The sequence below is a fragment of the Mytilus edulis genome, chromosome 12, assembly GCF_963676685.1.
Source record: "Mytilus edulis chromosome 12, xbMytEdul2.2, whole genome shotgun sequence".
In the NCBI taxonomy this organism is placed as follows: Eukaryota; Metazoa; Mollusca; class Bivalvia; order Mytilida; family Mytilidae; genus Mytilus; species Mytilus edulis.
This window is the reverse complement of record NC_092355.1, coordinates 55,659,120-55,686,288: the sequence shown is the minus strand read 5'-3', so window position 1 is coordinate 55,686,288 and position 27,169 is coordinate 55,659,120. Positions and strand designations below refer to the sequence as shown.

Sequence of the window (27,169 nt, the reverse complement as noted above, 5' to 3'; positions counted from 1 at the left end):
TGAAAAAAAAAGAAATTTTACTACTTAATGACAATTTTCTCTGAACCAACCTGATATCGGATTCTTAATTACAACAAGATGTTAATTAACGACGTTTTTCATATTGAGTGAGAAATATTTTAAGCCTTGAGTCCTTGATAATTGACTTTTCCTTAATTACAGTGGGAGCTTTTATTATTACATATTCGTTTTGAAATCATCTGCTTTCTGCTTTGGCATCTGTCCAGATTGTTAATAGAACGAACAGGAAGACAAGAACTTAAAAGCAAAAATGCCGGCACACTTCAATAACAAACAGAAACGTTCACACCTGAACAAATGCCGTATCCTAAACATAAATATTCTGGAAATTAAATTCAACTTCAGTTTTAACTACAACCTTTGACTCTCTCTATTAGATGGAACTAGTTTTAGGGAAATAAAAAACTGTTGTATATTCGATCTGGGATATTAACACTGACATAAATATTCTGGAAATTAAAATTCAACTTCAGTTTGAACTACAACCTTTGACTCTCTCTATTAGATGGAACTAGTTTTATGGAAATAAAAACCTGTTGTATATTCGATCAGGGACATTATCACTGACTTTAATTCTTGTTTTATTGAAATGGAACTAGCTGCTTATTCTACTTCCAGGAATTAAGGAATTAATCATGGATTGTATTGGAACCAAGGTACAGTTATTACTGATACTTATTATTTAACTTTCATTTATTCGCAGTTGCGGATCCAGGGGGGGGTCCAGGGTTTTGACCCCTCTTTTTTAACAATCAATGCATTTGAATGGGAACATATGGTTGACCCCCCTTTTTATCCTTGGTTGGGACCCCCCTTTTTTAAATGACTGGATCCGCCCTTGATTCGTTCATTTATTTTGCATACAAGTTTCGTGTTTCCTCTTTATTCTATAACATTTAGCAATACTTGTTATTGACTTGATATTTACATACTTGCAAAACTGGATATAAACATTGAAGTTTAACCTGTTTCTTACACAACCTTTGCTAGGCCCGGCACTACACGGGACAGGAAATACAATCAAATAATGTTGTAAATTTATACAGAGTAATTGACGTGATCAAGTACTTCATTGCTCTAATCAATATCGTAAATCAACCACCGTGTAGATAGTAAGCAAATTAACTGATAAAGCAAAAAAAAAAAAAAATAATAATAAACAACACACTCTCCAGTTAAACGTAATCAAAACAAACAAAATCGTCCATGACATTAGAGATTCGAAAAAAAAACATGTGTTTCTTTATATTCAACATTGGCTAGAGGTATAGGGGAGTGTTGATATTTCACAAAACATGTTCACCCCGCCACATGTTTGCGCCTGTCCCAAGTCGGGAGCCTCTGGCCTTTGTAAGGCTCGTGGCTTGTATTTTTTTTTTAAATTTTGGTTCACTTCTATGTTTTTGAATTTAGTGTGACGTCCATTTTCCGCTGAGGCGCAAGGAATATCTGCTATTCGAGTCAACACATGTGACCAACAGAGCCGATTAGGCTTCTTAAAAGGAATGTATGTACTATGAGTCAAACGTGTGACCAACAGAGCCGCTGAGGGATTTCTCACAAGCATTCGCTGTACTATGAGTCAACACGTGTGCCCAACAGATCCGCTGATGGTCAGCTCTCCCTATGAATCTCTGTACAGTGTGTCAACACGTAAGTCCAACACATTCGCTGACCGGCTTTTTCAGAAGGAATTTCTGTTATATGTGTCAAACACATGTGGCCAACTGAGGGCTTTCTCATAAAAAATCGTTGTTATTTGTTCCAAACACGTGTGACCAACATAGCCGTTGGTGTTTTCTCACAAAGTATCTTTGCTTTTAGTCGATACGTGTGACCAACAGAGCCACTGAAGGCCAGCTCACATGGTATCTCTTTTCTATGAGTCAACATGTGTGAACAACAGAGCCGCTGATGGTTTGCTCACATGATATATTTGACTTTGACCTATGAGTCAATATATGGGAACAACAGAGCCACTGAGTGCTTGCTCACATGGTATTTTTCTAGTCTCTTTTGCTAACTGGTTTTCTTTCAAATAATCTTTTTAAGCAATTTATGCCTCTCAACTTGAGCATTTGGAGTTAACGGTATTGAAACATTGCACATTTTTTACGGACCAATTTTACTGAATCAGAGAGGATATAAGTATCTAATCTTATTGACGCTGCGAACCACTTGTCCCATTTTATATTTATGTTGTCAAACAAGCGTTTGTAAAAGTGTTTATAAGAATATTTTGTTTTGTAAATCATAAGGAAAAAAAAACATTCTTTTCAACTCCCAGAATAGCGAATATGTTTTACCTTTCTTTTAAAACGGTTAATCAAGATTTCTCTTCGCGTTTTTTTTTTTATTCCTAAGGCTTGATTTATGCTACATGTATGCTATTCTGAAATATTAAATTACTCAATAGTTACATATAACGAAGCAATCTGTTTTTCTAGATTATCAATAACTGCAGCACTGTTAATTTGACTTATAGATTATTTCTTGGAAGCGACATTACGAGATATATTTTGATTCATGCATGTTCGTCCCACATTCTTTTGTTTTTCAATTTATTTTGTTCTTGGTTGGTTTTACGGAATAGAGAATAATGGAAAAAAGATCAGAATGAAGGGCAAAAAAAAAAAAAAAAGAAGTGAATTTGCCGGAAAACAAATATCGGAGAATTATGAGGTTGCTGCAGTACATTGCCGAAATTATTCGTCACCTGCATTTTTATTGCTCCTTATCGACCTCTTCTTATTTTCATACGAGTCGGGGTTCCCTCAGACACTTGCCAAAAACAAAAAAAATCAAAGAAGCCAGATTATTTAATTTCACATTCAGATATATTGATGATGTAGGGTTCTTTCCATTAATAATGTAAAATAAAAAGAATAGAGCAGTGACAGACCCAGAATCTAGTCATGATTCAGTATTTCCGTATGTAAATAAAGAAGTCCCCCCCTTTTTGGGCTCTACCCCTAAATCCGCACCTGTAGAAATTGATGGGCAAAAGACATTTTTTCAAAAGAAAAAAGTATAGAAAATAGATGAATGGAAAAATGAAGGATCCCCAATCCAGCGCCTCATCTGTACGTTAAGCCCCATTTCCAATAGACCACGATCGCACCACGCTCACTGCGATCTAAAATATAGTCAGATCGTTGTGAGGTCGCGGTATGAGCGGCATGAAAATGTAAATTTTTGTTGCTTTCACGATGTTACTACGATTATACTACGTTCTCATGGCGCTTATTCTGCGACCTCACTACGCTTATCAAGATCTATCTACGCTCATCACGTTCTCACTACGACCATACAACGAGTTATCCGATTGCAACACGATCTTACCACGCTTCTTCTGCGATTATAGCACGTTTTAACACGATTATACTACGTTCATACCGATCTTACTACGTTGTCAGCAATAACGTGAACATCGTGTTTTATATCAATACAGTTCCATTCCTTCTATTTCTGATTAATACGTAGAATTTTCGGAAACAACACAGTCATGCCACCAAAGGGTAGGGGTTGATGTAAATGCAGAGGGAACTCTGATAGTTACGAATTCTGATCCAGCAGAGATTTCGGACCGACCCATTCAACCTAAATTACAAATTTATGAGTTTAATTGTCCCTCTGGTATCTTTCGTCCCTCTTTTACAACCTATTGCTGGTCCATCAAGCTCAAATTACGATATGTTAGTGAAAGATAGCAGAGATGACACAGATGTGTGAAGCCTGGTTGAGCCGTTAGAAAAAGTGGACAAGAAGTCCTAATTACATACAGACCAACAAAACTGTAGAAATCTAATATACCATATAGCGGGTTATTTTCGTGGGGTGTAAACTTTCGCTTATTTTCGCTGATAGAACAAAATCGCCAAAATTAATTCCGTCAATTTAAAATTGTACATGCAAAGGTATTTTAAAATAAAAGTTTTGAATCCGCCAAAATATTTCGTATACCGTATTCAATAAAAATCGTGAAATTTTACATCCGCGAAAATAACCCGCTATACAGTATTTTGAAAATGACAATGAGAATGATGGTCGTAGAATGAACGTAGTCAGGTCGCAATAAGAGCGCAATGAGGGCGGTAAGGGCGTGCTAGAATCATACTATGGTCTTGAACAACCATGTTGTAAACATGGTATAGTCGTATTGGAAGAGTAGTTGTGTCGTGGTGAGAGCGTGATGGTCGTAGTGATGTCGTAATAACTTCGCTGTGAGATCGTAGAGCAGTCTCTTCGAATAGAATCACGCTTTCGCTACGCTCTCGTTACGATGGTACAGCGGCCTTTGCGATCTTACCACGACCATAGTGCGCTCTCACTACGCTTATACTACGACCAGATTTCGCCACGACCGCACCACGATTGTTTTGAACATGTTCAAAGTTGGCCACGCTCATCAAGATCTTGAAGACTTCACCACGACCGTGATACGTACTGCGATCTACACGATCGTACTACGATCGTCCAAATTTTCATTTTTTTTCACAGATCGTAGTGCGATCGTGGCCTAGTGGGACTGCGGTATTCGAGAAAGAAATAAAGGATCCCCAAAGCCAGCGCCCCATTCGTACGTTAAAGATAGAAATTAAGGATCCCCAATCCAGCGCCTAATCTTTACGTTAGAGATAGAAATAAGGGATCCTCAATCCAGCGCCTCATCTTTACGTTAAAGACAGAGCCTTCTTTTACTTTAGTGGTCCCAACCAATAAATAGCTACCATAAACCCTAACCCGAACCTAAAACATCCCATAACCTTACCATAACCATAAATTAACCATAATTCGTAAAGTATAGGGACCCTCAAAGTAAGGCAAAAGATAGAAACAAAGGCTCCCAAATCCAGTGCCTCATCTGTACGTTCAAGTTAAGGAACCAGATGTCATTGTTAGAAACATCTATTACATATATTTATTAATAGTTAATTCATTTTGTAAGATGCATTTTCAATTAGATATGATGTCAATCATACATGATTGACGTTGTAGCAACCTGTATGTAGCAGAAAAACATGCACGAGGGTCTTGATGAAGGGTTTAGGGTTAACATCTGTAGGAAAAATTAAATATGTTGTTTGTGCCCTTTTTAAATACAATTAATTATTGTATCAGCAATCCATGAATTTAATTTGAAAGAATATAGAGATGTGTTATGATTCAAAACAATGAGGCAACTATCCACCAGAGTTTAAATGAAGTGTTACAAGTAGTACTGTAATCAATTCAATAATGAGAGAAAATTATACTAATTAACGGCTATAAAAAGCATCGAATTAAAAAAATAATCAATTGTGTACGTTATACATGTACAGGCAAATTGAAGTTTAAAATAAAATTGAGAATGGAAATGGGGAATGTGTCAAAGCGACAACAATCCGACCATAGAGCAGACATCAGCCGAAGGCCACCAATGGGTCTTTAATATAGCGAGATTTGCATGCTTACGGATTCAAATGAGTTGAATTATTGAGTTGCAAGCCAATAATAAATAATTGATATTTTTAGCTTATTTTGTCAAATTAGACTAAAAAAACTGCTAACAGCGCAATATCATTAAAAAATCCTGCTACAACATGTATATAAATGTTCATAATAAAATATTTATTTTTTTGTCAATTTTGTAGCCAAAACTATTTGTAAAATTCATCAACTCATGGGATTACAGCATTCAAATATTCTGATTGAGACGCATGTAATTATTACCGCCTGTACGAACTTCATCACATGTACTTGAATTACATAATTCAAGCAAAAAACAACTGTTACAGGTTGTAAGTTTCTAGACGGTTGAAATATATAACATGGAGGCCAAAGATGTTCTTGTCTTTATTTCTTTGTCTTCGTGCTGGAAGATTTGGATGACCTAAGGTAAATAAAAAAATTAAAAAATCTGAAAATCATGTTTGAAAGACTGTTTCTTTATCATACATTGGCTATAGGTATAGGGAGTGGGGTTGAGATCTTACAAAACATGCTTAACCCCGCCCCATTTTTGCGCCTGTCTCAAGTCAGGGGCCTCTGGCCTTTGTTAGTCTTGTATGGGTTTTTTTTTGTTCATTTATATGTTTTTGAGTTTAGTATGACGTTCATTTTCACTGAACTAGTACACCTTCGAATTTTTGATTTTCTCGCTACATTGAAGAACCATTGGTGACCTTCGGCTGGTATCTGCTTTTTGGTCGGGTTGATGTCTCTGACATATTCCCCATTTCCATTCTCAATTTTATTTTATCTAAATATCTATTTTATTCAAACTTTTTTTTTTAAACTATAAGCATAAATTACTTTACAGTTTGATTGTAAAATATCTTTTGGTGGTAAAAATATGCGTCAAATTACATGTACATGTATCTGTCTTTTATTATGAGTGTGGCATATATTTGAGAACATGAAAACAAATTTGATAATAGACACAGCCTAGCGAAATAATGCTAAGCAATATTACGCAATTGAAATATTTTATAAACTATCAACTGTATCACTTGAAAAGAAATAAAACTCATAAACTCCGCCCAAATTGCACATAATATGTTTGCTTATTAATAAGAAAATCACGTACAAGCTAAGTGTGTAAAGATCTTTATAAAATGTGAGATTTTACTTGAAAATCTAATGATAAGAATTTCCAGAAGATAAATCTACCTTAAATTCGTGATTTTGGTTTAGTATGTCGTATATTCAAATTAAAGTAGTTTGATGTGAAGCAGACATGACATCACAACTCAAATTCTCAATGTCTGCACAGAATATGATGAAAAGAAATATCCAAAATATGACCTTTTATGAGCTATTGAAGTCTTCAATGAGAAATGGTCAAAATCTTTCACCCTGTATCATAATATTTAACTAGTGGCGGATCCAGAAATGTTCACAAGTGGAAGCGCACTGACTACCTAAGAGGGAACCCGCTTCAGTCATGCTTCAATGATTCCCTATATAATCAACCAAAACTTTTCCCACAAAAGAGGGAGGGGCTGGCCCTCTGGCCTCCCCTCAATCTGCCTCTGATAGCAAGCTAAGGAGTCCGAACATCTGACAAAAATTCATAGACCTGATATAACGGCATCCTTAAGAGAACCATAGTAAAGCGCCGATGTCATGTTTTCGTTCGAGCTTTTTTATATTTATGTAGTTTGTGTAAAGTTTTAAGATTTAATTGGAAATTCATCGCGAATGAGGATATCAGGAAAGACGATTTTAAATAGTTATGCTCGGCGTTCTCCAAAAGGCATTTATAATTACCCTTGTACGTCCGAACGACCGAAAGTACGTCCCAAAATATGTTTTTATTATTTATCTTAAGGTTGCCTGCAATATCCAAAATGTATTTCCTGATGAAATCATGAAAATTGATTTGATTTATGACTTGAAAACTCTACAAATGATCCTTGTTGAATGCTTTTATAATGTTTGCAAGCATGGAATCAATGGTGAAAACACTTGTAGTTCAAATTTGAACTCGCCAATCAAATCAAACTTATAATAACATATCTTATGTATGGAAGGTCGACATCTTCAAATTGTCCATACTGGGTTCCGACTTAGTACGTATTGGGACCAGATGGCTCTTCAAATAGTCAATACTGGGTTCCGATTGAATGAAAACGTTGTGGTCGCAGTGCTCTTTAAAAGTCTTCATTGTTTTCCGATCGAATGAAAACATTTGGATCAGAGGGCTCTTTAAATGGTCCGTATTGGGTTCCGATTTAGTGAAAATATTGAGACTAGGGATCTCTTCAAATAGTCCATATCGGATCCAATTGAGTTGAAGCATCGGGTATTTCTTTAATATTTTTTTTAATTTGTAATTGTATATAAATATAGGAAGATGTGGTATGAGTGCCAATGACACAAATCATCATCCAAGTAACAATTTATAAAAGTAAACCATTATACGGCCTTCAACACGGAGCTTTGGCTCAGACCGAACAGCAAGCTATAAATATGTTTATTAATCCAAAAATCTGTTAAACCAACTGTATCAAACGGTAGGTCATGCACTTATATGTACGAAGATGTAAGTTCTTTCCACACATTTGCAAGTATATAGATAATTGAGGTAATCAGACCCACCTGAGCTTAACTTATATATTGGAAAACATTGGTAAATGGCCGTTATGGTATCATCAATTTTTTATATATGTTGATAATGGAAAAAACAACATTTGCCCTATAAATGATGCCTTGATCATTACATCGCCTTGCAATTAACGTGTAATTTATATTTCTCTTTTGTGTGAATACTAACCATAAACAATGCAAAATATACCGAGTTCATATTTGAGGGGTTCTGAATGATATTTATACAATAGAGAATAATTAGCAACAACAAAAACAAACAAAAAATAGAGAAAAACTGACAAAAATGAAGAAATAAGAATGAAGGGTGCTAACATATAAAATGTGTAGAGAACACTGAGCAACAAATATTAAGGAATTGGTAAAATTGACCACCCCCCACCCCCTAAAAAAAATAGAAAATAAAAAAATAAAAGAATATGTAAATGAAGAACCTCCCATCTATACCCTCAATATATCTATATACTTATCTTTATGTTATTACTTCCAATACACAACAGATCAAAGACTATAATAACTAATAAAAATAAGATAATATTAACAAACTTATCTCTTTTGCAACGAATATCCTTTAATACATGATATAGATTGTAACGAGTCACGAATCGGCCAAATAACCATGATAACAAAAGAGGTATAAAGCCTAAATAACCACAACGAGGGGCGGATCCAGCAATTTTAAAAGGGGGGGGGGTTCCTAACCAAGGACAAAAGGGGGGGGGGGTTCAAACTACATGTCCCCATTCAAATGCATTGATCGTCCAAAAAAAAGGGGGGTTCCAACTCCCGGAACCCCCCCCCCCCCCCTCTGGATCCGCGCCTGACAACGAAAGAGTTAGGGTCTACTCCTCCTTTGTCTTTGTGCTGTATGCAAAGTTCTTGCAGCAGACTAGCAATGCTGTCAAACATTGCAATTCGATCCCTGTTTTCAAAGACGCAATATTTATCTCTTGCTTGACTTATTTGTACTCTACACGACATCCACAACCACTGCTTTATCGTGGAAATGTCATCGACATGTTTCTCTTATCAATCAATTATCCTTTGAACTATATTTTTCACGATTATTCATTTGTAAAAGATTCTGTTTGATTTTGTTTGCACCATTAAACAATTATATTTAAAACATTAACAATACATTCTAATTTATTATTTAAAAACGCAATTGAAGAGATAATTATTATTTCCAGTCTTAAGCGTATTTAAGGGGGTAGGCCTCAGTAACCCCAAACATTTCCCGTTGTTTAATATTTTTTAAATTTACACCAATGAATAGGTATGCCTCAATACATGTTCTGGACAAGTTTAAACAAAATTGACCGTTTAGTTCTATTTTTAGAATTGATTGATTGGTGAGAGAATATATGGAAGTGTTTAACGACCTTGACTGGCTATACAGCCCTCGCACGGTCGGTGATAGAAGAGGAGAAGATGTTATTTATAAAAGGGTCATTCGGCTTACCTCGGTTTACTCCGGCGCTTCTATCCATCGTATGGAGGTACGAAATCGATCGAGTTGTTACGAATGATAAAAGGAAATGATGCATGCAATTTGAGTTGGGACCATCCCTCCGATATTGTTATATCAATATTAATTAACTCTCCTTCTTAAATTGTTTGGGGGTTAAACCTTGTAATTGGAGATTTCAATGTTGCCCAGGCTCAGTTTAATATGCTCGCCTGTTCCGAAAGACCAAGTGAGCTTTTCTAATCGCTTGGCTTCCGTCGTCGTCGTTATAGTCCGGCGGCTTTGTAAAAAATTGTGCACATCCTGTTACAAGCATGAAATTTGGCATAGACCTTCCTCAACTATTACTCTTTTATTTCAGATAGGGAGGCATTTGAAAAAAATGTCTCACTTCCGGTAAAATCCAAAATGGCGGACGTTATACTTAAATCAGCCCAATATCGAAGGCTAGCGTGTAAAAATGTCCTATTATCATGCTACTATCATAATATTTGGTACAGACCTTTGTGTTTTACTACTTTTGGATAAATTAAATAGATTAGATGTCTTCAGAAATCCCACTTCCGGTTAAAATCCAATATGGCTGACATTGTACTTAAATAAGCTTATTTTTTAGGGAGGGTAATTGAAATGTGTTTTAACGTATTGCTACTATAATTACATTGTGTATGAACCTTTCTTTGGTGCTTCTGATGAAGACAATGTATAAGACATATGTCTTAAAAACCCTTACTTCCGGAAGTATCCAAAATGGCGGACAGAGAAATATCAATTTTTTATTCAAATTTTCAACTTTCTTCAAAATGTAAAGAAAATGATTTTATTTTGTGCTGGTCATTAAACTTTTGGCTTTAAGTTATCCCCAAAACCACTTATTCTGGCATGTTGTAAATGCTAAGATATAAAGTTGACACTTCCGGTAAAAATATGACGTAAATTTTAAAGATGAGTCCTCAATCTATTTCTTCGATGTAGAGTTTTGGATAGATTGATTTAAACAAAATAAAATCACTATAGTACTAAAAAATATTTAAAACTACTTCTGTTTGGCCAAGAATACATGCTTATTCACAATCACCACCACATGCACACAAGGCAGTGCACGGGAGACCCGATTTTACACATTAAAAATAACCGCGGCATCCTTTCTTACATCCATAAAGTACAAGCTTCTGAAAACCCTCTTTGTCCCTTCGCAATCCATTAGTGACAAGACTAGGTAGCATAAGAGTCAATCCAAAGCTCGTCTCACTAAACACCTGCATTAGTATATTACACGTTTTACATGCTTGAAAAGACTAGAACAAGTCGTGGAAAAAGCCTCACTTAAAATGAGATTTCACTTTTGTGCAACAATTGACTTTCTTGCTTCGTTAATCATGTTAGATCTGATAAGTTTGTACAGTACAACCCCGGTGATTTAGGCTGATCAATCATCATTCTTTATGTTAAAGTCACATCTTCAAATACCATTAATGTCTCCCGCGCAGTCTTTTTTTTTCCTTTTCAAGCAAAGAGAGAACAGTATCACAACCCGTCATAAGGTATTGGTCAGAAATAAAAGTGTGTGATCACTCATTGCCTAGTGCATTTGAAAGGCCATTGATAGATATTAATCCAAAGATTTTTGCCTCCCCAAAGACAATCAATAGTTCGTCTGCCCCTTTGTTACGGAATAGCGAAATACTGGTAGTTTTAAAGCTGCTAAAAGAAGCAAGGGCAACATTTAGGGGAAAGGGAATACACAGACGAACCCAGGATTAAAAACATCCTCAAAGATGGGAAAGTTTTCTGAGAGATGACGACAGTAAGAAAGAACTTTTAAGTTTTCATTCACAGGAGCTTGCTCAATACAATTTTGAGTACAAGGTAGTTGAAGCAACAAATGCTCAGGATGTTTAGTGTTATCCACCACTTGATGATGTTTCAAGTTTAGCACCATTTTACACGAAGAGACTGACACTAGAATCAAGATAGATGTGTCTGATGCAGTGAAACATAGACTTAACTGAGTCATGACTCAAACAGTCGATACTGATGTCATTGCTGTTTCGCTATTCCGTGACATAGGGCAGACAAACTTTGGTTTGCATTTAGAAGGGGAAAAGTATAAGATATATATCAATCAATGACCTTTCAAATGCACTAGGCATTAAAAGATAACACGTTCGCTGGAAAAGGAACTGCGTTGGTGACATTAATGGAGTTTGAAGATGTGACTATAGCATTTAGAATGATGATTGACCAGCCAACATCACCATATGGATTTGATGTTTAATGTCATTGAAAACGATACGTGGTTTTGTTGGAAGATAACAAAAAAAAGAAACAGATTAGGTTAACAAGGCAAGAAAATATGTGTTTTTGCAGAATTTATTAAGATGTGAGAAACAATACCACAGTCTTTGTAAATGTTGGAAATCAGCTCTCCGATTGTGAATTGCGGCCTACTGAGTATGCTGATTGGGTATTATGTCCTTACCTAAATAAAATACCTTGAAACTGAAATACGAGTGGATGAAGTCTTGGATGCGTATAGTAGTTATAGCAACAAATGGTCAGGATATTCTATCTTATCCACCACGTAATGTATTTCAAGTTCAGCACCAAGTTCACATTTAGAGGCAGACACTAAAATCATGGTGCATGTGTCTGATGCAGTGAAACACGCACTTAAACGAGTCATGATTCGAACAGTCGTTAATGATGATGTTGTCAATACTGTTTCGCTATTCCGTGACATAGGGGTAGACGTTGTGTTTGGGAGGGCAAAAGACTTTGGATTAATATCTATCAATGGCCTTTCAAATGCACTAGGCAATGAGTGATCTGGGTGATCTGAAACACATATTGTTATCCATGTCTTTACCTGTTGTGATATGGTTCTCTCTTTGCTTGAAAGGGGGGAAAAGACTATGTGGGAGACATTGATTGCATTTGAAGATGTGACTTTAACAAAAAGAATGATGATTAATCAGACTAAATCACCGGGGTTTTACTGTAAGATCGCACAAACTTAGCAGATGGGTATAACATGGTTAACGAAGCAAGAAAATAACTATTTGCGCAACAGGGACGGCTTTTCGAGGCTATTCCCGCAACTTGGTCTAGTCTTTTCCAGCATGTAAATAATGCAATATACTTAGGCAGGTGTTTAGGGAGACGAGCTTGGGATTGGCTCTTATGCTACCCACTCCAGGCGGGGACAAAGAGGATAACTTTTGAAAAACTCTTTTTGAGGCCTCATCATTTTGTCAAAAGCTTATACATTGTGGATGTAAGAAAGGATTCCGCGGTCATTTTTAATGTGGAAAATCGGGTATCCCGTGCACTGCGATGTGTGCATGTCATGGTGACTGTGAATAAACATGTATTCTTGGCCAAAAAGTAATAATTTTAAATTATTTTTAGTACTATAGTGATTTTATTTTGTTTTAATCAATCTATCCAAAACTCTAAATCGAAGAAATAGATTGAGGACTCATCTTTGAAATTTACGTCATATTTTTAACCGGAAGTGTCAACTTTATATCTAAATATTTACAACATGCTAGAATAAGTGGTTTTGAGGATAACTTTAAGCCAAAAGTTTAATGACCAGCACAAAATAAAATCATTTCTTTACATATTGAAAAAAATGAAAATTTGAATAAAAAATTGATATTTCTCTGTCCGCCATTTTGGATATACCCGGAAGAAAGGGTTTTTAAGACATATATCTTATGCATTGTATCCATCAGAAACACCAAAGAAAGGTTCATACACAATGTAATGATAGTAGCAATACGTTAAAACTCATTTCAGTTACCCTCCCTAAAAAATAAGCTTATTTAAGTACAATGTCAGCCATATTGGATTTTAACCGAAAGTGGGGTTTCTGAAGACATCTAATCTATTTAATTTATCCAAAAGTAGTAAAAAACAAAGGTCTGTACCAAATATTATGATAGTAGCATGATAATAACACATTTTTACACGCTAGCCTTCGATAATGGGCTGATTTAAGTATGACGTCCGCCATTTTGGATTTTACCGGAAGTGAGACATTTTTTTCAAATGCCTCCCTATCTGAAATAAAAGAGTAATAGTTGAGGAAGGTCTATGCCAAATTTCATGCTTGTAACAGGATGTGCACAATTCGTCTGAAATATGCTTGTAGCCGCCGGACTATTAAATATAACGTTTACAAAAATCTTTCCCTTCCGAAACTACTAGGCCACAATAAACCCAACTTTGCCACGATTATCATTGGGGTATCGAGATTTCAGAAATAAGTCGGATGACCCCGCCTGCAAACCAAGATGGCCGTCATGGCTAACATAGAACATAGGGGTAAAATGCAGTGTTTGGCTTATATCTCTGAAACCAAAGCAAAAGTATAATGGAATTACATTACATGCATCAATTGTAAACAAAATTTCAGATGAGAGACACAGGCTCTTGCTATTGTTGTCGAGGGCTGAAATTCTGTAGTTATATCAGATAAAATAATACATTTACGTTCAGAAGTATTAAAGATGAACTTAATGCTCCTTTTACTTATTGACACAGAAAAAGTTCGAGCAATAATCTAAAAATTCATAAAAAAAAGTATTAACAAATAAAATGGATAATTTATAGATTTGTATGGACAATAACGCATTATGATCATAACTCATTTCCGTACGCCTTTGTCAGTGCACTAAGCTAATTAAGAAATGGAAAATATATCTCATTTCTCTTACTGCAAACTAAATCTTCCATGAAATAAAAACGTTTGATGTTAAAAAAAATGTCTTTCAAGGTAAATCAATCATAGGCACAAAGCCAACACGAGGTTATTGATAATCTTTATGCTCAAGAGATTAGTATATAACACGGTACAAATTTCCAAACTCCGAAACAGTGGTTGTGTCTGCTACGCTACTCTACGCAATCGACAATCTTCGGGTGAATCCGCTGATCTCCTTCTATCCTGAAGGTACGGAATTGGCCGAGTTGTAACGAATGCTTCGCTACGCTGATTAAAGTTGAGCAAAGTAACGTCACCACTGTTTCGTACTTTAACAAAGTCAAAGTATTTTGTACTCGAGGAAGGGACTTGTCTTAAGGTGCTAAACTGCAAAACTGTTCCATCTGGCGCATTTTATCTTGCCTCGACGATATTGCGACGGTGAGACTAAGAAATGTTGTTATCGTCTTCGATGTTGGTGGCGTCAACAATTTGTTAAAGTTTGTGATTACGTCAGTTGAGAAAGATCCACGATAATGTCTTAGCCCTGGACTTCTTCTCCTTCAACTACAGAACACCGTCAATGTACTTGTAATGCAGTTGTAATAGTATTGGCACATCTTGTTTCAATTGAGATTATTTACTTCAGGTTTTTTTTGTCGAGCCTGCAACTTTTGTTGCAGAAAGCTCGACAAAGGGATAGTGATCCGGCGGCGGAGGCGTTAGCTAACTTCTTAAAAGCTTTATATTTTAGAAGGTGGAAGACCTGGATGCTTCATACTTTGTATATAGATGCCTCATGTTACGAAGTTTCCGTCAGTCACATGTCCAATGTCCTTGACCTCATTTTCATGGTTCTGTGACCACTTGAAAAAAAAGTTCAGATTTTTTGTAATGTTGAATTCTCTCTTATTATAAGTAATAGGATAACTATATTTGATATGTGCGTACCTTGCAAGGCCCTCATGTCTGTCAGATAGTTTTCACTTGACCTCGACCTCATTTCATGGATCAGTGAACAAGGTTAAGTTTTGGTGGTCAAGTCAATATCTCAGATACTATAAACAATAGGGCTAGTATATTCGGTGTATGGAAGGACTGTAAGGTGTACATGTCCAACTGGCAGGTGTCAACTGACCTTGACCTCATTTTCATGGTTCAGTGGTTATAGTTAAATTTTTGTGTTTTGGTCTGTTTTTCTCATTCTTTATGCAATAGGTCTACTATATTTGTTGTATATGGAATTATTGTAAGGTGTACATGTCTAGCGGGCAGATGTCATGTGACCTTGACCTCATTTTCATGGTTCAGTGGTCAAAGTTAAGTTTTTGAGTTTTGGTCTTTTTATCCATATTTTAATACTATATGCCATAGGTCAACTATATTTGGTGTATGGAAATATTTTATGATCTTTATGTCAGTCGCGCAGGTTTTATTTGACCGTGACCTCATTTTCACGGTTCATTGCACAGTGTTAAGTTTTTGTGTTTTGGTCTATTTTTCTTAAACTATAAGTAATAGGTCAACTATATATGTTGTATAGAAGCATTGTTAGCTGTACATGTCTGCCTGGCATGGTTCATCTGACCTTGACCTCATTTTCAAGGTTCATCGGTCTTTGTTTAGTTATCTTGGTTAATGTTAAGTTTATGTGACAGTTGTAATAAAGCTTAGCTTTATACTTAGGACTATCAACATAATATCAATGATTAGTATAGAAGGCGAGACATTTCAGCGTGTTCACTCTTGTTTACAGGAAGGAAGACAATAAATGGAAAACAACTTGACTTTCTTATGATAAATTTGAACAAAATATGTGTACAGAGACAACACAAATTACATGCCATTACTATACCAATTCCCGCACTTAGTACGCAAACGATGAACTTCCGGTTCCTTGCATTATAAATGTGATAAACTACCGGGCATATTCAGTACGATTGGCATGCTTAAGTCTTTCTATACATATGTATATAGTTGTTAATTGGGGTCTTAATTTAGTAATGAGTCTATCGTCAGTTAGAAGGGTAATGATCTATTATAGTCATTATTAACTATAAATGTAACCTCTGCTTGACTGTCCTCGTAATTACATATTATGACCAGTGGCGGATCCAGAACTTTTCCTAAGGGGGGGGGCGCTGACTGACCTAAGAGGGGGCCCGCTCCAGTCATGCTTCAATGATTCCCTATGTAATCAACCAAATTTTCCCACGAAAGGGGGGGCCCGGGCCCCGCAGCCCCCCCCCCCCCCCCCCCTGGATCCGCCTATGATGACGGGTCTCAGATATATACAGTATACGTACCTTATTATGCCTATGATTTTTATTAATAAATATTTGATCTTCATGTTTTTCCTTTGTCATATACGTGTAGTATATAATTATGATGAATATATAATGGGAAAACCTATTTTTTTACGTTTATTTTTTGTACGTGAATTAGGCCGTTAATTTTTCATTTAAATTGTTTTACATTGTCATTTCGGGGCCTTTTCAGTTGACTTTAGCTTGTATGGGCTTTGCTCATTGATGAAGGCCGTCAGTGACCTATATTTGTTAATTTCTGTGTCGTTTGGTCTCTCGTGGAGAGTTGTCTCATTGGCAATCATACCCCATCTTCTTTTTTATTTTTATACTAACATAAGTCGCAAGTGATTATATATTATATGCATTATTATACATTATTACTACTTTACCATGTGGATTTTACTCATTGTTGAAGCCCTTACGATGACCTGTAGTTTCTTACTTCTACATATTTGGTCTGATGGAGAGTTGTCACACCACAATGCCTATTTTTAGACCCAAATTGCCTATTTGCCAACATCAACGTCATCTGGACTCTGGTGGATGGTTGTCTCATTGGCATTCATACCATATCACATTTTTGTTTATACAAGTCGCACGCACGTCAAAATCTATAGTATAAGTTCGGCTAAACATCAATCCTGTCTAATGATTACAACGCCCCCTTACGGTCATTGTCCACTAGAGTTAATGTAGCGACCGAAGTGAGTGAAATTATTCTAGTTAGTTACATGAATAAATTGCCTGATTATTTAAAAAAAAAATCATTGAACATGTTGAAGATTCAATTTGTCTGTACGTATGTGTTACATGTATAATCAAAGTACTGAAGTACTGAATATCGGATGACCGCAAGTTCTTGTGGATGGTCAAAAGCACATATCATAGAAAAAGATCAGATCTATATACATGCAAATGAGGTTAATGTATAGAGATATATTTTTCTCTGAGACAAGTTCGTGCGTGGATAATGAATAAATGACAGGAAATTCAACCGCACCGTAATAACTGATACAAATCGATATATTTTATATTATTATAATATAACAGTATACACCTATTGACTGGCAAAGACGAGAGCAATAGTTGGTATGCGAAAGGACAACAAACGTGCTATTACCCGCACAACCAGTCATTAGGTGTTTTATTATACTGAACAACACAGTCAATAAGTGTTTTTATATACCAAATTAACTAATTTAATTCCTAAAAGTGTACATATATCATGTATATCATCTGAAAGAAAAGAAAAAAATGTCACATAACTTGACATGCACAAAATGAACTATACGCTTTTGGAAAGATTGGAACTTGTTCTAAATCTTTCCTTAGGCACTGGCCTCCCTAACAACACGACAGGTTAGCTACTATTACTAAATGTATTCACACTGAAATATAGTTCCCTATAGTTCTCATGTATGTGCACATAAGGCCACACCAATTTGATTAATAGTTCTTTGGATTTTCCAGCTCCTATTTTGGAGAAATTGACTTTTCAATAAAAAAAAATAATTACTGCTTCCGCAAATTTTATGGCCGCATGCCGCTCCAAAATTAGTTAATCCTTGACATTTTTTTCCCCCCGAGATCTTTAAAAAAAAAAATGAAATATAAATATAAATATGAATATGTTATAGTTATTGACCAAACAAGTCGATATATTGGATTTAATCTGCACAGCTTGTGTGACCCTGATTAACCCGAACGACGTAGGAGTTTGGGTTAAAGGGTCACACGAGCGTGCAGATTAAATCCAATATACCGATTTGATTGGCCAATAAAGGTTTTAACACATGACGCCATCAATTTACGTGAACGTTTTAGAAATATGCGGCAGATATTCCGCAATCCACGACTCCTATGAAAGTTGCTTGTATAGTAAAGAAAGGGGAAACGAGGCTTTATATAGTAAGAGGCTGGTAAGTTTTAAATAATATCTGTTTTTATATTCAGGCTTCTTCCTAAATTGTTACATTGTTAAATTTATTTAAAAAAAAAAAATTATAATCAGTGACGATTCAAATCGGTGTTATTGAGTAATTTAAAAGATTAATTTCTTTTCTTTTCTTAATGATATGTTTGATATGTTTAGAGAAAGATGAACCGAGGAAGATGTTAGTACATATTAAATTTAAAATGTTAAATAAACAGAAATAATGATTCTCATTCCAATCTTTAACACACACCCCTTTCCGACCCCAAATAATTCGATACCCAAAGAGTCCCTTTATATGAATTAGTATGCCAAAAAATCGTAATGAATTTCATTGAGTCTAAAACTTATTCAAATCAGATTTAATTTATTTAAATATTCTTAAATACATGATTTTTTTTGGGGCAGAAACTAGAAAAAAATATTATTATCTGTTCTGACTTTAAAACACTGATTTAAGATTAAAATTGTGTACACACGAAATAAAATAAACTATGTCATGTCCCGTGCGGGAGTTTTCGACTCCAATTTCAATTGATTGGGACTGTCAGTATTCCTATCAAAGGTGTGTGGTTTCCTCCGGTCACTTCGGCTCCCTTAACCAATAAAAACTGGGCGCCACGAAATAGCCGAAATGTTGCTCTTAAAAGTTACGTTAAAAACACAAAAACTCAATCCATCATTTTTTTTTCTTCGTGAAACTACGATGTTTGTACAAAGTGTTTAATTGATCAACTTTTTTTGTAACTTCAAGTCAAATGGCGGATTTGAAAAAAAAAAATTGGGGGGGGATAGGTTGTTCATCCTTGAATTGGACAACGTAACATTTTTATTCTCGCTACAATCGTTGGTATTTTTTAATTTTATAGAATACATGTAACACCCCTTTCAGAATCCAGGAAACGCCCCCAAAGGTAAGAATAGATTTGAACTGCAGTTAGACTTTCCGAATTGATTTTCCTCTAAGTTCAGTATTAATTTTTTGTGATTTTACTTTTTATCTGAGGTAGTTAATGCACACCTTAGCTGTGCATTATTAAGATTATAGCAAAGTAAGAACAAAGAGATTTTACCCATGTCATGTGTTAAATAAAAGGTATTCAAGTGAGGCCTATAATTTACTTGATAAATTTCCAAACAATTACAGAGTTACCGGTCCTTGTCGGGATTCTCGCAAAACGTTCTTGAGATATTCTTTCGCATGCTTTATCACAATTTGTTGGTACGTGAGCAGAGATACTATCAATGATTTTTTACTTTTATATCTAACGACAAAACATTTTCATATTATTAATTTATGTTCTAAACAAAAATATTTTTATCAGTATTCATTGAAGAGATATATTTACAACAAACGATACGGAATGTTAGTTTGCACTAGTTAATATCCGCGTATTTATCATGGTTACAGATGGGTTACAAACCAAAAACGAGAGTTACGTGTGCAAATCTAGGCAATAGCAATAAATCAGAATGCCCTCACGGTCATCTCGATGTAAAAATCCCCTACTGGGTTGATTATCATAGCCGACCGAGCAAGACAACGTCGGTAAAAAATCCTTCGTCGATTATCATAGCCTTTCGATATTTAAATTTTCGGATCATAATATATATAAGTTCGGATGAGCAGATTTTAGGTTTACCAATAGAATAGTTGCATACGACTGTCAGCAGACAAAGTAATCATACCGAGTTAACCTTAGCCACTAACGTGTTTAATGTCTTTGTTTAATTAACCTAAGCCATTGACGTGTTTAATGACCTTGTTTAATTAACTTAATTGACAAACCAATACCTGTTTTATCTTTCAAAAAAAATACCCATTAGCTTACTAATCAATTAATTAATTAACGTTCTATCATCGGTTCGATGTAATCCAGGCTTATCACTTGAACGCAGCTTAACTTAAGGGAGTTAATTATAAACCAGAAAGGCAAGCGGGTACAAGAACGGTCTCAATAAGTATAAACTGGAAAAGACCATAACGCGGTTAAATAATTTAAAGCTGTTGTTTTATATACTGTATGACGACGACAAACGGTGCAACGCAGTTTCAAACTGATTTGAAATACTGTAATGATGCAACGTACACAAGAGTAGCTGTAAATGTAAAACCCAAAAGATACTCAACACTGACGGGTTATATGTATACATACATGAATACTTCTAGACCCAAACGGTGCAATACACAAGGGTTATATGTATACATACATGAATACTTCTAGACCCAAACGGTGCAATACACAAGGGTTATATGTATACATACATGAATACTTCTAGACCCAAACGGTGCAATACACAAGGGTTATATGTATACATACTTGTATAATGTAAGACCCAAACGGTGCAATACACACGGGTACTTTGTATACATACTTGTATAATGTAAGACCCAAACGGTGCAATACACACGGGTACTTTGTATACATACTTGTATAATGTAAGACCCAAACGGTGCAATACACACGGGTACTTTGTATACATACTTGTATAATGTAAGACCCAAACGGTGCAATACACACGGGTACTTTGTATACATACTTGTATAATGTAAGACCCAAACGGAGCAATACACACGGGTACTCTGATCAGTAGCGGATCCAGAAAATTTCATAAGTGGGGGACCACTGACTGACCTAAATGGGGGGGGGGGGGGGGGGCGCTCCAGTCACGCTTCAGTGATTCCCTATATAAACGACCAAATTTTTTCCCAAAAAAAGGGGGGGCCTTTTAAGGTACTGAGGACAACTACATATTCGTGGCAATTTGTCGGTCATGATGTAGTAACACGGAACAAACATCCTTGAACATTGTTCTATACGTATATATATTTTATATATTATAAGAAGCATGCACATCAATAAAAACAATTTTCACAAAATTGTTTACCTATTTAACGCATAACGCAAAATTTGAAATCGTTTGAACCTAACCTTATCATACATGAATGAAACTTTTCGAATAAGGATTTGCTAAATTGAAGTTTAAATGAATATCTATTTAAATAAAATCATGAATGAATGTTTGACTAGAAGATCCATTTAAACGAAATTAAACTATCTGTAACTCTTAAACTTGTCCGTTTATACCTCGAAGTGCTATTGAAATGGCCTGCATTGTGAGTATATTTTCATATAGATTTGTTTTATTGTTTTTAGGCATTGTTTTTTCTTAAAAACTAATTTGCTTTTGTAACTGAATTCTAAATTGTTTTTTTGAAATATTTAATAACTTTCTTTTTTTTAACGAAAATACACGAAATTTACGAAAAAAAAATTGTCGCCTCTCTTAACCCTCTTGTTCAACATTCAAAAATACGAAATACACGAAATTTTTGTATTAACATAACTCAAGGAATTACTTGATCTATTTAGACTTTTTAAAAATTAATGCAAAACCATTGCCAAAGAGGTGCCACCATTAACGTGTGCAGGATTGACAAATACGCAGCCACGTCTGATCGGTTTGGTGAAGTTATATTTTCGATAGATAAGATAAGATAAATACGTTAATTGCAATAAGCACAATTATGCTATAGCATATTTAAATAACAACATTATTATGTGTAAGCAACATGAAATTTATATTAATACATATCCGTACAGCGAAAGTGCCAAACACAAGCTCTGCACTTTAAAAACATTTACAACAACCCTGAGGGGTCATATATTTGTATATTTAAATGTATTGATCGTTAAAAAGGGGGTTTCAATTGCATTTGATTCTCGTTGTCATTTTCAAATTGTAAAGGTAGTTGATATCAAATTGACAGGTACTCTATCGAAATTTGTTCCTCCTAGTTCGATTCTTAGTTTCCCTATATTTAAATCTCTTTTATAAAAAAATCTTGCGTTCATCGACAATCGTTTTTTCTATGATCGTTCTTGATTTTTCAAAGTTATTTTCGGATTACTTTTTAAAACGAAATCGTTGTTAACTGTCAGATCTATAGCAATGTTAATTGACCATTAATCGTCAGACGCAATTAACAATAATCGGATTAAGAGCCGAGGTCACATGAAGCCGTGCCAGAGTTTACCTAATGACCGAAAAGAAAGCATGCATCATTAATCCCCAAAAGTTGTGACAAAAACACGTACGTCATTAGATAGGTGATAGTATAATTACTATATATTATCAGATTATTAAGCTTCAGAAGCATTTCATCAGGTATTTATCGGATGGTTGTAGTTTACTATTTTTGTCAAGTTTTGTGTAGATGGTATTAAACAAGCAGTATTTTTGTGGACATGCTTTTGCTTAGTTTCGTATTTGTGAACACCCAAAACTGTGTTTGAATAGTGTTTTGGGTTGTGTTGACTAAATTTGCGATACTCTTATCAAGCATTAGTTAGCTGTTGTAAGAAATCGTACAAATAATACTTGATCGTGTTAAGCAATTCCAATGAGGATAAAACAAATTAGACAAGAGGACAACTTTCAAACTAACTTTAAAAACAATCGGGATTAACTTGAGGATAATTTTTTATGTCTTTTACTATTGGACCTATTGACCTTTTTCCACATGATGGCATGTAATTTGCATTAAGGTATATATAACTACACATTACAATTTTTTAAACCGGCGTTTTCTGTATTATTTGTCTAGTAGTACTTCTCTGACATTTAATTATCAATTATATATTATATTATTTTTTTGTCTTTGGCAAAGTTGTTATAACAAAATTATGAATTGCCAAAGACAACTTTTAATATAACAAATATAAACGACCAATAAAAAGTCGGTTAAGGGCAGATGTATACATGCAATGTCGAGTGCATTACTTTAACTATTGTATATCATATATATTCCAACGTTTACCCATATTAACTAAAAAGGGGCGATAAGGCTGTTTATACTTGCATTAGAACAAAATAGTTTGATTTAGATGTATAAGTATATCAAATAAAAAAATTAGAATCACACAAGATAGTAAGTGATGCAGTCATACATGTATATCACACCATTTGTACTTGTGAGCTTTTGGATGCATGCTTTTCAGAAAAAAAGAGGGGATAACGGTAAAATCTGACAAAATTACTTAATATTGGAGTCTTGCTTAACATGTGTGTAAAATAGCCCTTTTAGCATCAATGCTAATGTCATAAATGTTGGCATGTTTCTGATGTCATATTGACATTACAACTGAACCTTTTTGCTCTAGATGACCAAATTATACGACCGAATCAGTCAATGAATTAAACATGCGATGATCTTAAAATTGTTGTCTGTCAATAAATTAAACATGAAGTAATCTTAAAATGGTTGAATCTGTCAATAAATTAAAAATATAGAGATCTTAACATGATCGAATAATTTTGTGTTGTTTTCAGCATATTGATTTAGGGACCACATAATGAATCTTAAAATACGGCTTCCATTTATCACAATTGCCTCATTATGAAAATTGTTCATTTAGTCGCTGTGACATTAGTGACATCGATGTTATTTCAACGCTCCATTATAGAAGTCGAGTAAAGTTTTCAGGATTCAAAAACAAGGGCAACAATTTCATATTATATTTTCCGTTTTACTCACTTCGATCATGTGTATTGAGACATTTGGTGTGGATTAAATGTTTGCTTAACGTCTAGTGGCAAGTCATTTCTGTTTCGATTCATGCTCTTCTTTTTTTCTATCAATTGTTACTACAGTCGCGCATCCAAAAGGCGGGGGAGGTCGGGGGTTTTAAACACCCTTTACTTAGGACGGTCAATGCATTTGAATAGGGACAAATAATTAGAACCCCTCCTTTTTCCTGATTTTGGAACCCCACCCCTTTTAAAGATGGCTAGATCCCTCCGTGTTCTATGCGTAGGTCGCGGGGTACATACTGTTGCTTATACTAACATACTATATTTGAACTTTGCCAGTTTCAACAACATTTTTCCATTATGTTTTAACGAACCGTTACTATTAGTTCAGCTAATGCATTCTGGGTTATATATAAATATCTTCAAAGCGTACACCTACACTCTTTGATTGGCTACTGTCGTCAACAACAATCGAAATTCAACCAATGAACTTACACATAGTCTTTTTAAATTCTGAATCGGCGAATTCAGTTAATATTCTCGAAACCCGTATAAAACTTTTGAAATGAACCATTAGAAAAACAAAGAATATGGGGTATTCATTCATGACACAAATTTATTACGTGCACAGCGAATAACACACAAAAAGCGAAGGAACATCAACTGTATTGCTGTTATTCATCTCAAAGTCAGAGTGAGGCCTAGAACACGGGGGGAAAACTCCCCTGACTGCAAGTTTTAAGACGGACCCTAGCACAAGTTTTGAGGATGTTTACATGTACCGCTTGCTTTTAAAGATATTAATTCCATCTTTTTTTGTTACTCACGTAAAAATTAAAATATTCAATTTTGTGAACACGGACAATGTTGAACGATGAATAGCACTTTCGTTTAAGAATATATATACAAGCTTGTTTGGCAAGTATTTCTTAATTTCTGATATTCAAATGTCTCGTCAGCCGTCCATGGCAATTGTAACAACATGACTTCTAGAAATCAGTCTAAATTAACCATTTACATGCGCTCCTTATTTTTTTTATTAGAAATTTGCGTATGGATCGACTTTATTTTATAGCAACGTATAAAAATTATCTTAATGAATCTAACCCATTCTACTGTATCCTACGATGATAATCGACGTCGCCATTTTTTATTTGGCAACTTCCGGTTGATGTTGTTCAATTAAGAACCAGCAAGCTTGTCAGTCGTAATGAAACTGATTAACGGAGATAGCAAACTTTAACATTTACTATAGTCATTGACAATTTCTCAAATGCTCAATGTTACTTCGAATTACGTCAATAAATGTCCGTATTTTACATTTTCCGTCAACGATTTTCATTTATAATCCGAGTGGTAATTTGATTTCCAAGACAGCTGACATTTCCGTAAATGGAATACTTTTATATCATATTCATCCATTTGGATTATTTTAGCTGTGCAACTCTGTCAATATTCTTTGGGCTGATTAGAATTTAACGTTCACTCTTGACTAAATAATTACATTCGAATCATTGGAGTGTAATTAATATAATTAAACCCGTATTTGGGACTGCAGGTTTATTTTGTAACCGTCAATTTTTGACAAATTATAGAATATCAACGAAAGTCGGTAGTTGATTACATGTTCCTGCATTCTTACATAACCCCAACTCATTTATACTGGTAATAGTTATAATTTACTTTTGGTTTGTAGAATAAAAAGTGAATTAAGGCCAGGGTCTGACCGACATACATTTATAAAACAAGATGTTCTTAGTTTTCCCAACTAACAACGCTGCCTGCATATATGTACAAATATAAATGAACTGAGTATTACCGATGTATAAGCACTTTAAGTACAGCGATTTAACTGTACTGGTTTCCAAGAATGTGATAATGATTTGATTGGTGTCTTCATTGTGGTACGCGCCTAAGAAATTCCTTTAAAAAAAAAACCCAAACCCCCCCCAAAAAACAACAATAATAAGCTGAATTTATGGTTATATCATATTGGAAAAAAAAATATTTACATTATTTTCCAAGTTGGAAACTGTTGGATTTTTTTTTGACTTGCTACAATTGGAACCCTGAAAATATCCTAGAGAAAAAAATAGGTTGCAGTTTCGTTGAATGTGTTTCTTATCTGATTCTGGACTTTATGACCCCTCATCTTTGATTAACCTCCTATTAGTAGTTTCTTTGTTATGGTTTTCAGGGAAGTCCGTATAAAACTTAGTTGACAAAATCCGACGTTAAACTTAGAGTAGACTAGTCACTATATCAACCAACAATGATAAATAACTAGCATATTCTGACTTAGACTAGTCACTATATCAACCATCAATGATAAATAACTAGCATATTCTGACTTAGACTAGTCACTATATCAACCATCAATGATAAATAACTAGCATATTCTGACTTAGACTAGTCACTATATCAACCATCAATGATAAATAACTAGCATATTCTAACTTAGACTAGTCACTATATCAACCATCAATGATAATTAACTAGCATATTCTGACTTAGACTAGTCACTCTATCAACCATCAATGATAAATAACTAGCATATTCTGACTTAGACTAGTCACTATATCAACCATCAATGATAAATAACTAGCATATTCTGACTTAGACTAGTCACTATATCAACCATCAATGATAAATAACTAGCATATTCTGACTTAGACTAGTCACTATATCAACCAACAATGATAAATAACTAGCATATTCTGACTTGGACTAGTCACTATATCAACCATCAATGATAAATAACTAACATATTCTGACTTAGACTAGTCACTATATCAACCAACAATGATAAATAACTAGCATATTCTGTCATTTTCAAGTTAATATGATTTCTTACACAACATCATACGTTTTACAGTCATCCCATATAAAAAATATAATTCATCATCCATTTTATCAAATAAAAAATAACCGATTGAATGCGTCTTGAACAGACAGTTATAATTCCATTTAGAAACTCCTGCTAATATATAGTGTTCAATACATTTTGCAGAAGAGACATTATATATACTCTAAACATGTAAATGTATATTCGTATAGGTAAATTTTAATTAAACAGAAACCTAAGAAAATAATTAAATACAAAA

At 34.7% G+C, this 27,169-nt stretch overlaps 1 protein-coding gene across 4 annotated transcripts in view; it reads left to right on the top strand.

The window, feature by feature from the left end:
• LOC139498843 (uncharacterized) overlaps nt 1-27,169 on the top strand; it is an 85,043-nt gene that overhangs the window by 6,898 nt on the left and 50,976 nt on the right. Inside the window, exon 1 of one of the 4 annotated variants that reach the window (XM_071287418.1) lies at nt 221-677. The exons of 1 other annotated variant lie outside the window; for it this stretch is intronic. In XM_071287418.1, the coding sequence (XP_071143519.1) occupies nt 657-677 (21 nt within the window). In that variant the 5' untranslated portion in view covers nt 221-656. Of the gene's footprint in view, nt 1-220; nt 678-5,800; nt 5,899-23,062; nt 23,081-27,169 lie in introns of those variants that run through there. 2 more of the 4 variants (XM_071287421.1, XM_071287422.1) reach the window with 2 other exon arrangements.